At 44.0% G+C, this 14,353-nt stretch overlaps 2 protein-coding genes across 3 annotated transcripts; one reads left to right on the forward strand and one right to left on the reverse strand.

Annotated features, from left to right (window-relative positions):
- Positions 1-102: 102 nt before the first annotated feature.
- On the reverse strand, positions 103-7,565 carry kcnj11l (potassium inwardly rectifying channel subfamily J member 11, like). Its single transcript, XM_044192281.1, has 6 exons — positions 7,401-7,565; positions 5,247-5,417; positions 3,749-3,988; positions 3,390-3,659; positions 2,232-2,439; positions 103-1,574 (listed from the first exon to the last, which is right to left on the reverse strand). Exons 2-6 carry the CDS (start codon positions 5,403-5,405, stop codon positions 1,144-1,146), a joined length of 1,308 nt encoding a protein of 435 aa, XP_044048216.1. The 5' UTR covers positions 5,406-5,417; positions 7,401-7,565; the 3' UTR covers positions 103-1,143.
- Positions 7,566-9,392: 1,827 nt separating this feature from the next.
- Positions 9,393-13,868, forward strand: LOC122874425. Of its 2 annotated transcripts, none has more exons than XM_044192283.1 (4): positions 9,393-9,504; positions 10,669-10,762; positions 12,030-12,117; positions 12,653-13,868. In XM_044192283.1, the coding sequence occupies exons 1-4, from the start codon at positions 9,462-9,464 to the stop codon at positions 13,688-13,690; spliced, it is 1,263 nt and encodes a 420-aa protein (XP_044048218.1). In that variant the 5' UTR covers positions 9,393-9,461; the 3' UTR covers positions 13,691-13,868. The 2 variants fall into 2 exon arrangements, with proteins under 2 accessions (XP_044048218.1, XP_044048219.1); XM_044192284.1 differs by having other exon boundaries at positions 9,453-9,504; positions 10,669-10,857.
- The last annotated feature ends 485 nt before the right edge of the window (positions 13,869-14,353 follow it).

A 14,353-nucleotide genomic window follows, 5' to 3' on the forward strand; every position in this document is an offset into this window, starting at 1 on the left:
CATTTGTTAAATCTTGACTTTGCTTTGAAGGGAACCTTCTGTGGTCTGACGCTGCCCAGCAATGCATCAAGCACTTAGTTGGAAACATGCAAACGCATTAACTCTTACCGGAAATGATTCTTTATTGTCTCCTCTTGAACAGACTCAACATCTCAAATGTTTCCTCAGCACAACACAGCACGAGACAAAATACAAAAACAGAATAATAAATAACACCTTATAGACTGAGAGATATCTCATAATCTAAGGATTATAGTGTCACAGTGAATATCGTGCTATAGGATTTAAACCAATATGTGTCTTTTATGTGACTTATATATCATACTTTATAACTTCAGGCTTTATGTGACTTATATATCTTACAATAAACTATTTGAACACTGGGTTTCATGTGACTGGGATTTCATTTGTAATAGAAGAGGAGAAGGTACGACGAGGCAAAGAAACATAACAAATCCAGACTGCACACTAAATCTAAGCAGGTTCTGAGTCTGCAGTGTGTTCGGGATGGAAATCGACAAAATAATTACTCTAAACGGTTGGTATGCATACTAAGACCTGCTACTGTACGCTACCCGAGGCCACCTCCTCAGGTGGTCCTCTGATCCCTCGGTAGCAGAGGACACCGCTAACTCTCACAGACGGCGGTTCAGTGAAAGGAAAAACCGGAAGTCACGGCCGTAATTCACACAAGGTGAACATTACAGGTGGAGGCCTTAGCTCCTCGTTCAGGACGACACGTTAACCCTGGTGAAATGACAGGATGCGGTCTGTAACAGACATTCAGCAGGACAGAGACTAAAGACAAAGACTAAAGCCTCCACAGGGGGGCGCCGGAGAGCTGACAGACATGAAACACATATTGAATCATTAAGTGTGACCTGCACTTCCTGAGGATACCATTATCTCTGATGTCGGTCCAGAATAAACCTCCATAACTTGGAAACCAGAGAAAAAAAAACAAACGAGCTCCAGGTGGGATTAAAATCACTGACCAGAGCAGGTGATGTTAACATCAGCCCGCCTCCCCTGCAGACAGACATCCAGTCCGAATGGGGATTAAGACAGTTAATACACTGTGTGTACTGTATATAATTCCAGTATGTAGTGTGGAACTGGGACACGATGCCTGTTTCCTGGTTTTCAGTCGCTCATCTCTCCCAGTCCGTCCTCATCAATCTGTCGTCCAATCACTTCCAGCTGCACCGTCTTCTTCTGTCCTTTCTGCTCCACTTCTCTCTCCGGTTTCTCTGATTTGGCGTACCAGGGCTGAGGGGCGGAGCTATCGCAGGTCCGGCCTCCTCTGCGGAAGCCTCCTCTGCCGGCTCGGACCAGCCCCCAGCCCTGCAGCTGGACGTCGGAGCTGCCCTCCTGGACGCCCCTGAGCTGGTCCAGCTCCTTGGCGCTGAGAGACGACATCTTGACGGGAACCGTGTTGCCGAACTTGGAGTAGTTGACGCAGTAACGACCGTCCTCCTCTGTCATGATGGAGACGAAGCGCCTCCCCCACAGGATCTCCTCGGGAGTGTAGGAGGTCCGAGCCTGCATGGTGATCCCTGTAGTTTCCACCACACCTAGAAAAGAGAGAGAGCAAAGCCGCACACTCATGAAGGCGCAGTCAGACCAGAAGTCGCTTCCTATTCATTTCAATGTGAAACAGGACGAGACACAGAACTGAGCTTCATGCAGAGTTACGTATGTTACGTATGTACTGGTACTGGTACATATTGTACTGGTACATACTGTACTGGTACTGGTACATACTGTACTGGTACATATTGTACTGGTACATAGTACACTGGTACTGACATACTGATTACACCGTAACTGGTACATACTGTAGAGTAGTTACACTGTACGTTACTGGTACTGTAGTCTAAACTGGTAGACCCTTAGCAAGAGATTACCAATTTATTAATTTGTTAATTTTCATTTTAATATGTTGCAAAGCTAAAAAAATTAATATTTGGTATTCTGATTTTACTTAAAATGATTACATCACTTGTGAAAATAGTTTCTGTCAGTCAACAAATCAATTAATCGACTAATCTTTTCAGCACTACAGTAAAATGTGGACTTCACTTTATGATGAACTAATACATACAATACAGATTTGGAATTCCACTTGACATTAGTAGTTCCATGTTAGATCCTCCACAGTGGTAGAACCATGTGAGGATTTATTTTTGTGGATCCACATTAACAGGATCCAGGTCTGCGTGGTTCCTGACCTTCCAGGATGACGATGATCTCCAGGTCCTCGGAGGCCAGCGACTGGGCGGAGAGCTCGTACAGAGGGCTCCCTCTCTCCATGGTGTGGCTGATGATCAGAGGAGACACCAGGAAGATGCCGTTACTCCTCAGAGGGTTCTCCACCTGGATGTCCAGCTGGCACACCGGGATCACCTCGCCCTCCGCCGTCACCGCCCGCCGGATCACCTGGAGGGAAAACTTCAGTCTTAATTCAAACGCACCATCAGTGTCAGTACCAGTAAATATGAAGCTACAGCCAGCAGCTAGTTAGCTTAGCATAGCATAAAGACTGGAAACGGGGGGAAACAGCTAGCCTGGCTTTGCTCTGTGTGGTCGTTTTTGTCTCTTTGTGGTCGTTTTTGTTTCTTTGTGGTCGTTTTTGTTTCTTTGTGGTCGTTTTGCATCTCTTTGTGGTTGTTTTGCGTCTCTTTGTGGTCGTTTTTGTCTCTTTGTGATCGTTTTTGTTTCTTTTTGGTCATTTTGCGTCTCTTTGTGGTCGTTTTGCGTTTCTATGTTGTCGTTTTTGTCTCTCTGTGGTCGTTTTGCATCTCTCTGTGGTCGTTTTTGTCTCTCTGTGGTCGTTCTTGTCTCTTTGTGGTCATTTTGCGTCTCTATGTTGTCGTTTTTGTCTCTCTGTGGTCGTTTTTGTCTCTCTGTGGTCGTTTTGCGTCTCTCTGTGGTCGTTTTTGTCTCTCTGTGGTCGTTTTTGTCTCTTTGTGGTGATTGTGCGTCTCTCTGTGGTCGTTTTGCGTCTCTCTGTGGTCGTTTTGCGTCTCTCTGTGGTCGTTTTTGTCTCTCTTTGGTCGTTTTTGTCTCTTTGTGGTCGTTTTTGTTTCTTTGTGGTCATTGTGCGTCTCTTTGTGGTCGTTTTGCGTCTCTATGTGGTCGTTTTTGTCTCTCTGTGGTCGTTTTTGTCTCTCTGTGGTCGTTTTTGTCTCTTTGTGGTGATTGTGCGTCTCTTTGTGGTCGTTTTGCGTTTCTATGTGGTCGTTTTTGTCTCTCTGTGGTCGTTTTTGTCTCTCTGTGGTGATTGTGCGTCTCTTTGTGGTCGTCTTGCGTCTGTTTGTGGTCGTCTTGCGTCTGTTTGTGGATGCTTTGTGTGATCTTCAGCTCAGCTGAAGTGTGCCAGACGTCACCTGCAGCTGGATGGTGGCAGAGATGATCATGCTTTTCCTCAGGTCTCCGACTCTGAACATGAAGGTCGGCCGGCCGTTTCGAGGAGCGATGACGGCGTTTCTGGAGAAGATGAGCGTCTCTGCTCGGCGGTTGGCCTGTGCTGTCTTCATGAACACGCAGCCGAGCATCACGGCGTTGATGATCAACCCCAGAATATTCTGGATGATCAACACGGTGATGGCCAGAGGACACTCCTCCGTCACCATCCTGCCACCAAAACCAATGGTCACCTGCAGCAGACAGGACCTCAGCGTTCACAGCTAACAAAACCACAAACAACTGCACCTGGATCAGTCACGAGACCAACGACGGCTCTCACCTGGACTTCAATGGAGAAGAGGAAGGCTGAGGTGAAGGAGTGGATGGCAGTGACGCAGGGGACGGGGCCCGGCTCGCTGTCGGGGGCGCGGGGCTCCAGGTCTCCGTGAGCGAAGGCCAGAAGCCACCAGATCATAGCAAAGAGCATCCAGGAGCAGAGGAAGGCCGAGGTGAAGATGAGGAAGGAGTGCTGCCACTTCAGGTCCACCATGGTGGTGAAGACATCCTGCAGGAACCGACCCTGAAACACAAAGAACACAAAGGTCAGTAATGCTGAACAGAAAGAAGCAAAGACTGTCTGTCCGGGTCTGGGACTTGCGTATGTGCAGAGGGTTAAAAGCAAAGCACGGACTGTCTCTTGGCTCGACGCAGTAACGACCAAACGACCACAAAGAGACGCAAAACTTCCTGCAGTGCGTCATCAGCCGACAAACAGTCCGGCACAAAGCGTGAGTTTGCTTTTGTTTTACGCGACTTTTGCAAATCATCATTTTGTTCTCGTAAAAACTAAATGAACGGTTCGACGGGACGAACAAGCGGAACTTTTTACAGTGTGATTTTGAATACAGAATCAGAATCAGAAACACTTTATTGATCCCAGAGGGGAAACTCTTTAGTTACAGCAGCTCACTGTCACGTCAGCGCACACAGGAAGAGAAGCACTGAGCAAAAAGTATAATCCACTGTAATACAGGTCAGATAGATTAAGTACAAAGTGGATATATAAGTATAAAAGCTAAAATAAGTGGATTTACAGGTTGATAAGTACGTACGGTATAATAATACAATGTAATAATATAAGTAGTAAGTAATAGTGCATGAACTGTCGAGTTAAGCTTATTAAGATTATAATGAGACGGAGGATATTGCACAGCAGTAATATGAATAAATATCAATAAATAATTTAACGTATTAAACTGAAAACAGAGAATATTGCACATTATTTCAGGTATTGCAGTGATGTTAATGATCCAATGTCCAGTTTAGTGACTTCGGGTCATACAGACGGACACTTAGCAAGTATTGTAAGTGTGTGGTGCTGCTGTGGTAATTATTTCAGCATTACTGCCGATGTCTGGAGATGGAGGAGGGGAAACAGTTCAGCACTTTGCTGTTTGAGCTCCATATTGGAAAAATGCACCACAGCAACACAGAGGCTGGCAGGTGAGATCACAGGTGAGATCACAGGTGAGCTCACAGGTGAGATCACAGGTGAGCTCACAGGTGAGATCACAGGTGAGCTCACAGGTGAGATCACAGGTGAGCTCACAGGTGAGATCACAGGTGAGCTCACAGGTGAGATCACAGGTGAGATCACAGGTGAGATCACAGGTGAGATCACAGGTGAGATCACAGGTGAGATCACAGGTGACACATCGACTGGAAGAACAACACTGTTATTGGCTGGGAGGAAACTTTGGGATTTGGGTGTAACATTAAATACTCAATTAAAACAAAAACACAGACCTCCGGAGAGGTAACGCTGTCCTCTGACGTACCTGCTCCCTGATGTTCTTGTGAGCCACGTTGCAGGATCCGGACTTGGTGATGAAGCGGGCTCTCTGAGATCTGGATCGGTTGCGGTTCGGCTGGTTCTGGTCCTCCGCCAGACGGGTCAGCAGGAAACCGTCCGGCAGGAGACCCTTCCTGGCCAACATGATGCTGCACACCTGCACACACACAGGTTTAGGGTTACAGGTGCGGTGGAAACACTTCATGCTCAATATGTTTTGTTAGTTTATTTATTTTAATTCATTTCAGAATAAAACTGACTTATAATGATTTTTCAGGATTGTTTCCATTAGTACGGTAAGTACGAGTTTGTGTGTTCTGGATTTTGTTGCGTTGACGTTTGTATTTTGCCTTTAGGGTTTTCAGTCTGAAGTACATTTGATGATACTTTCGACTCTACTCATCTCAGAGGGAAGTACTGGACTTTTTACTTCACTGCATTTATCTGACGGCTTTAGTTACTTTACAGACTCAGATTTTAATTAAGTTAAAAAACACGTGATACGCTTTTAAAATGCAATACAAAAAGCTACTTTTGTCTACGAGTCGTTATCAGCTGCATCAAAGAGACATTCCCCTTCTAGACTTCTCACAAAGTATCTGCTAACGTCCGTGTTTTTACTGACTTCAACTACATGAAGCTGATCCGTCAGGCCGGTGCTGTCCTGTATGCTGTTGCATGCTGGGGCAGCAGGCTGAGGGCAGCAGGCTGAGGGCAGCAGGCTGAGGGTAGCAGGCTGAGGGCAGCAGGCTGAGGGCAGCAGGCTGAGGGTAGCAGGCTGAGGGCAGCAGGCTGAGGGCAGCAGACTGAGGGCAGCAGGCTGAGGGCAGCAGGCTGAGGGTAGCAGGCTGAGGGCAGCAGGCTGAGGGCAGCAGACTGAGGGCAGCAGGCTGAGGGCAGCAGGCTGAGGGTAGCAGGCTGAGGGCAGCAGGCTGAGGGCAGCAGGCTGGGGCAGCAGGCTGAGGGCAGCAGGCTGGGGCAGCAGGCTGAGGGCAGCAGGCTGAGGGCAGCGGACGCTAACAGGCTCAACAAACTGACCCGTAAGGCCGGTGGCATTGTGGGGGTGGAGCTGGACTCTCTGGCGGTGGTGTCAGAGAGGAGGATGCTGGGTAAACTACACGCCATCTTGGACAGTGTCTCCCACCCGCTCCATGACGCGCCGGTCAAGCAAAGGAGCGCCTTCAGCGGAAGACTCATCCCCCCACAATGCACCACAGAGCGCCACAGGAAGTCATTCCTGCCTGTGGCCATCAGACTCTTTAACTCCTCCCTCTAAGTGTCAGTCTGTATGACCCGAAGTCACTAAACTGGACATTGATCATTAACATCTCTGCAATACTTGAAATATTGTGCAATATTCTGTTTTCAGTTTAAAATTCCCTATTTATTGATATTTATTCATACCTCTATTACTGCTGTGCAATATCCTCCGTCTCATTATAATCTTAATAAGCTTAACTCGACAGTTCATGCACTATTACTTTATACTGTATTATCATCATCAACCGGTAAACCCACTTTGTACTTTACACTTATTTGATTTTATACTTATACCCACCTGGTACTTAATCTATCTGACCTGTATTATAGTGTATTATATGTTTTGCTCAGTGCTTCTCTTCCTGTGTGCACTGACGTAAAGGCGAGCTGCTGTAACAAAGAGTTTCCCCTCTGGGATCAATAAAGTATTTCTGATTCTGATTCTGATGATACTTCTGTTCTTTCACTAAGCAGCATTTTGAATGCAGGTATGTATATGTATATATATATATATATATATATATATATATATATATATATATATATATAGTATTTCTATATTGTGCCATCGGTCCTTTGACTTGAGTAAAGGCTTTGACTACTTCTTCCACGGCAGCCATGATAATATTGATAATATTAATAATTATGGAATAATTGTCACAAAGCAAACGCAGCTCTGATGGATGTTACAGCGAGGAGCTGCGTCATATAATAACACAGTTTATTACCTTTCAGAAAACACATTCACATTAAATACGGCCAGCAGCACTCAGTCACCATCTCCACTGTTCACAGCAGCAGCAGCAGCAGCTGAGGTGAGCGCCGCCATCATGGGAACGCAGGTGACCAACACAGTAACGTTACCTGCTCAGTGACTCACCTGTCCCGGAAACAGCAGCTCAGCTCGACACCAGCAAAGATCTGAGAGGTGGATTTCTGTGGACGTGAAGCGCAGCGCGGCATCCACCGACTCCCCATCAGTCCTTCACTAACCGCAACACCGGGACGTCAAGCTCCAACAGGACACAACGCTCAGCTTCCGGTCAACGCCTTCACAATAAAACAACACGCAGCTTTCTCCCTCCTGCCTAAACACAGATGACACGTGACAGAACAAAAACAAAACTTGTAGTGTTTCCTGTTTGGACCCTTTACAGAAAGTCTCTCTGGTAATACCTGTGTACTTTTAGTCACAGCTGACAGAAGTCATTAACGAACAGGAAAGAGAAAAACTGTAAATGAGCCAGAGACAGGTGAGAAGGTTTTTAACAGAGGCCTATATACATACATACATATATATATATATATATATATATGTCAGATTTAAAAAAAAACAAACTTTATTAACAAACCTAATGAACAACAACCACACGTCACAGCTCAAATACATACAAAGTAATCAAACACCACAATATTCAACGTTGCGCTGCAAGTCATTATTATTTGGTTATCAAATAATTATTTTGTTAATTGATTGATTAATAGTTTTGCCTTTAAAGCCCAAGGTGACGTCTTGAAACCTTTTGTCTGGCTGACGGTTCGAGCTGCGAACAGTATAGAAAACTGAACAGGAGACATTACAGAAGCTGGAACGTTTGACATTTCTGGCTTGAAAATAACTTAAACAATAAGTCAATAAAAGTAGTTTGACGATTACTTTTCAGCTGACTAATCGACTAATCAATTAATATAAAACAAGATGTAAAAAGAAAATTATTCTTAAAAGCAGAAAAACTTGCAGAGACTTTTGTCAATATGGTTTTCATCCAGTTTCAGACACTCTGGATCTGGTTTTACTGGGTTCAAGGAGGTTTTACTAAATTAAATAATAAATACTTAAATGTTTATTTAATAAATACAAAACAAAGACTTTAAGTCTGAAATATTTCCCTCCTTCCGGTGCTGTGTAACCCGGATGTGTTGAGCTTGACACAGCAGCTGCAGGATGCTGAGCAGCTTCACCCTGCAGAGGGTTGACTTCCTGCAAACACTGGAAATACTGATCAGTTCATCGATGAATGTGATATTCATTTGATTCGCGGACATTGCAGTAATTAAAACATGTTCCGGGGTTACTACTGAGAAATGTTCCATTAGATGGTTAACGCCAGAAGAAGAAGTAAAGGCTTTTGGGTTTTTAACCCTTCACATATTCACTGTATTATCAATCAGTCACTTGATCTGTTATTATATGTGTCCACTGATGTGCAGCAGCGAAGCAGAAACACTTCATGTTAAACAAAACCAACAACACAGAGCTGAAATAAGTTCAGTTATAAGGAAAACATATGAATCATGAAACATTTTTAAAAATCAGTTCAATGAATTAGATTTTATTGGAGAGCAAAAGAACACATATTAATGGGCATTGTTAATAAACTCCTGTCACCTTGGTTTTGTATTGTTTAAGGAAATGATAGTGACTGCACATCCTACTATAATTAATAACTAATACCAGCCTGTATTAATGTGGATTTTTCTTTGTATAAACATAACGTGCTGTTTGGTTTCCAGTTTTTTATTATACATTTAATTATATCATTACATATACATTTTTTTTTGGTACCAAACCTTTATTTTCTGTTTTCTTAGAAGTATTAAGACTTTATATTAAAACTATTGAATCTTTTTTTAACAAAAAGGCTTTAAAAACTTTATCTGTCTATATAATTTGTTTAAATCAACATCTTATTCTTTTAATCTACATTACTGTTTAAGTAATTATTATGGACTCTTTACTTTTTATTTATTTTGTATTATTTCTATCTTTTTAAATTTTTCTTACCATTTTGTATTAAATGAAACTGAATAATAACAAAAACAAGGCTGCTTTAAAACAAACTACATCAGCCCACAGGTGGCGTCGGTGAGTCTCGACTGCCGATAATAAACAGAAGAAGAAGAAGAGCAGGTTCATTTCCGGTCTCCGCCGGAAGTTGGGATGTTTGGATGGAGAACTTGGAAAATGGCGAACACATACAGAAGTAATGTGATTTAAATGCAGTTTCAGATATTAAAGATAATAGTTTTTAATGTTTTATGAACAGCTACAAGGACGTTTAATTTGTGACTGTTTTGTGATGGAGATGCTAGCTGATGATGATAAAGGCGCTGTTGTTTCAAATGAAATCGTTTTATCAGGCAGATTGTTAACTATGAAACATGTATATAGTGACAGAGATGTTAGAAGGTGTAGTAACGTGTTTCTGTTAAGGGCAGGTAATTATTAGGAATTCAACTAATTACAGGCTAGAAGCACATTTAATAACTTAATAACTCCAGCTGTCAGATAAATGTAGTGCAGTAAAAAGTATATTTTCCTCTGAATGTGGTGGAGTAGAAGTAAAAAGTATAAAATGGAAATTTATTATTAAATTATTTATAATCTCACTGAGATCGAGATCTGTTTTGCAGGAGAGACCCGAATACTGCAGCAGAAACAAGAGCAGCGATAACGCACACAACAAAACTGTCTCTAAAAGTGTTCAAAATTAAAATTCATCCAGTGGGATGAGACTTTCAAGTTTTAATGTATTTTGAAATGTATTCCATATATGTGGTGCAAAGTACTGAAGGCAGTCTGTCCAGGTTTAGTATTCACTGGTGGGGTCTCAGTTATCATCAGCTCTGATGAACTGCAGGTTTCTGTTAGAGAAGAGATGTGACACACCGAGGCTGCTTCAGCAGGAGACATTTAGCAACTAAAATGATGCAAGAGTTTAGTTCTCTTCCTGTTGCTGCTCTGTCATTTAGTACATAGCGAGTGGAAAACTGAATAAAGCTGTTTAAAGGTGGAATGAGGACAGGATAGATCCACAGTCGAGCACAGACATGACGGTCGATTACACAGTGGTTTTCCTCAAAGTGCTCAAGATAAAAACGTCCTTTATTCTGGCCTCCTTTAAATATATATATATATATATATATATATATATCTTCGTCTCTGTCACTTCAGTTGTTAGTGTTTTTGTCTTCAGATTCTTCAGTTGTTAGTGACAGAGACGAAAGTGTTGCTTTAGCTGCAGATACAGACAACTCAGTAGGAAACAAGTGGCTCTAAAGAGGAGGCAGCTTCATTCAGTACAGACAAATATGGTGGTGAAAACTGAAATAATGTCAGATGTCTGATGATGAATCTGTTTCCTTAGTGACAGACAGAGACATCAGACTGATGATACAGCTCCGAGCCACCAACGCCGCCATCTTCACCGGCAGGAGGAACTCTGCCATGAGAGGCTGGAGGTCAGTCTGGTTTCCATTCATGAAAACCAAAAATAAAGCCTGGTGAGGGACTGAGCTGGAGGAATGAGGAGTCACCGGTGGATTTGCAAAAGGAGGTTTTATTCACCCGAAAATGTACTAAATATGCAACAAGTTCTGGGCACAAAAGAGTTCAAATGAACAGAACTCAGGCTATGATAACGTAACATAAACTAGATCAAACTGATCTAACAAACAGAACACGAAGGGGAACATACAGTATGTAGTTTTAGAAACAAAAGGACTAAGTCTGTATTTAACAGCTCTGCTTTAGGCTCAGGCCTGACAGGACGTCCCTCCAGCAGCAGCAACCAGCAGCGCTGGTAACTCGAAAGAAATAGAACAAATATAAGATGAACTCTGTACGGAAGTTAACTAAATGTGCTACAAATAGAAACTAATATTCTGCTAAAAAAAAAAAACTATGATGTATGAAACAGCTATGTGTCATCGTTATCTGTTTGTGGATGAATGTGTGTTACGACCCGGATCTCTAGGGGAAAGGGAAGCAACACAAAACCAGATGGATTTGGTAAAATCAAGTTATTTATTGCATGGATTTACAAATGACACAAACAAAAAGAGGGGAACTACAAAGGGAGAGGGTGCTGCTCAAATCAAATAAATAATAAAACCTAAAGAGGTCTCCCAAATCCAGACACAGTACAAACTAACTCAAACTAAAATCTTACCTGTCCAAAAACCAAAAAACATTCAAAAGCGCACCCCTGCTCCAAAGCAGATTGTCTTGGTGTGTATGTGTGCTTTCACTAATCAAAGCTGAACAGTTGACATCTGTGAGACTCTGTTCACATAAAGTCACAGCCGCCTCGACTGACAACCTGGTCGAGTATACTGTATATAACGTGTCCCCCAGATTGGAGAGCTGGACCGGGGGCCGCTCTGATCAGGATCTTTGCGATGCCAGTCGGGAGGTGGTATGGGCAGCACCTCGGCAGCAGGGGCCGATGTCACTCAGGGGACCGCGCATCCTACTTGGTATACATACAAAACGCTAAAAGGTCACACGGGGCGGGGCCGGCTGCAGCCGTAACAATGTGCAGTGTGATTGTAAAGTGCATAAGGTCAAAAGGTCAACAAACTCAAGGAGGAGAAAATGAACTATTAAGTGTAAACTATAAGAAAACTAAGGTGTGTGTGTGAGTGCAGGAAGGTTACAGACATTTAAATCAGCTGTGTGTCTAAGTGCTTGACTGCTCAGTGCTCATCACTCTCTGCTCTCCTGCAGGGCAATAAGAAAAGAGATGGGCCTCCAAGGGATGTTGTCAGCACGGCAGCTGAAGAAGAAGTGGGACAACTTGAAAGAGAAGTACAAGGTCAGTCCAGCTGAACTCTTTCTACGGGGCGGATAAGAAACCGTTTGTAGAGTTTTGACTGAGAGCTGAAAAGATCATGACCTAGTTGGGGGGGTGAATTATTCCTTAAATGTACCCTGTGGAGTTTTCTTGTTATGTTTACATTCAGTGTTTCTCTCGGGTGTCCTTGAGGTCTAACAAATGTGTGAACACACTACAGACCCGCCAAGATTTAGTGTGTAATCTGGATTTGGGACACAGCTACGGTCCTCTTCAGTAAACTTATCCATTAAAAATGACAAATGTCTTCAAAAATAAATAAGGCAGACATGGCTTATAAAGTCTGTATAATTTATATAGTAGAGTGGTTGTTCTGCCCTTATTATTATTATTATTATTATTATTCATTTCTTCATTATTCATTGCTATGAACTATGGGTAATTCTGCACCCCAAGCAGACTCCCTGGAGGCCTCTTGTGGAAAATTTCATCATTTGCATCAGTATATATAATTTAATTATATTAAAATAATTAAAAATGTCCTTTTCCTGTGTAGGTGCTGAAGAACCCTCCAGAGGGCATGGAGACCTTGACCCTGCCCAGCTCCTGGCGCTGGTTCCACCTGATGGAGGAGGCCATGAGCGGCCGCCTGGCCGGGACCGCCAACATCGTCCAGCCCTCCCTGATGGACGAGGACGAGGAGCACAACGCAGCCCTGCCTCCGCTCATTCTTCCCAACACGGGAGGAGCTTTTTCTGGACTGGGTGTAGCTGGAACGGGAGCTCTGGAGGGTGTCGGGACGCTGCGGGAGGTCCTGGATCTAAATGGAATCGAAACGTGCGTTGTTGAGGCAGTGAAGAGAACTGAATCACCTGCAGAGGTTGTTGGAGACGGAGTCCATGTGAGACGCCCTGAGTGTAAGCCGACTGTGATGAAGAGTCAACCTGTGATAAACAAAAGCCAGACCGCTTCACTGTACGTCACCTTACTGCCTGACTGCAACGCAGAGACCAACAAGACGCCTTCCTCCTCCAGCAACATCGTCAGGGAGGCAGCTGAGGTCGACAGGAAGCTGGCTGAGCTGCTGACAGAGAGACAGGCTCTGGAGAGAGAGCAGGCCGAGTTCGACAGAGAGTTGATAGCTTTAGAAAGAGACAGAGAGCTGCTGGACAGAGACAAGGCCACTCTCGAGCGAGACAGAACGACTGTAGAGAGAGACCGAGCGGCTGCGGAGAGAGAACGAGCGTTTCTGGATCGAGACCGAGCATTTCTAGAGAGAGAACGAGCGATTCTGGATCGAGACCGAGCGTTTCTGGATCGAGACCGAGCGTTTCTAGAGAGAGACCGAGCGTTTCTGGAGAGAGCCAGAGAGGATGGAGAGAGAGAGAGAGCGCTGTTGAGGAGAGAGAGGGCAGTCCTGGAGAGGGAGGGGGTGGCTGTGGACGGACATCAGGCTGAGATGACGACAGAGAAGGAAGTCGTACTACAGACCCGGTTCTACCAGAGCCTGATGGCTGCAGATCTGGATCCAGACCAGCTGGAGACCAGACAGAGACTGTTTTCTTTGTTCCAGAGGCTTGTTGAGAAACTGTGAGTGGAGGATGTATTGTTCTGTGTTGTAAAGATAGATTTCATGTGATGAAAGGCTCCCAGTTGCAAAGGATAAACAGATTTAGACCACTGACAACTATTTCTGGCAGTTTGTTTTTCGCTGTTGCCAACTGCTCTTCATGTGTTAATAAAGACTGTGTTCCTCTCCTTTGCTGTAGAAACTTCCACTTAAGGCACCTTTATATTACACTGTGTGAATTTGGACAGTCTAAGACGAAAGTTGACGATCATGAGATAAACATGGTAAAATCTTTGGTTGTCAATCTAGAACAGTGGTCCAAGATCTCACTGTGAGACTCGTCCACTGATGCTCGAGTCAGAGCTTTGGAGACCAAAGGGGGTAATGCAAATTCCACCTAGAATTTAAAAATAATAATGTAATGGAAGTGGTAATATTAATAAAGTAATAATAATAGATTGTATCAGCAGTTGTCGAGCAGGAACACGGGGGCAGCAGGTGGCCCACAACCACAGATCCAGACTCTGCAGGAACACGGGGGCAGCAGGTGGCCCACAACCACAGATCCAGACTCTGCAGGAACACGGAGGCAGCAGGCGGCCCACAACCACAGATCCAGACTCTGCAGGAACAGGGGGGCAGCAGGTGGCCCACAACCACAGATCCAGACTCTGCAGGAACAGGGGG

The sequence above is a fragment of the Siniperca chuatsi genome, linkage group LG4 (genome assembly GCF_020085105.1).
Source record: "Siniperca chuatsi isolate FFG_IHB_CAS linkage group LG4, ASM2008510v1, whole genome shotgun sequence".
Classification (NCBI taxonomy): Eukaryota; Metazoa; Chordata; class Actinopteri; order Centrarchiformes; family Sinipercidae; genus Siniperca; species Siniperca chuatsi.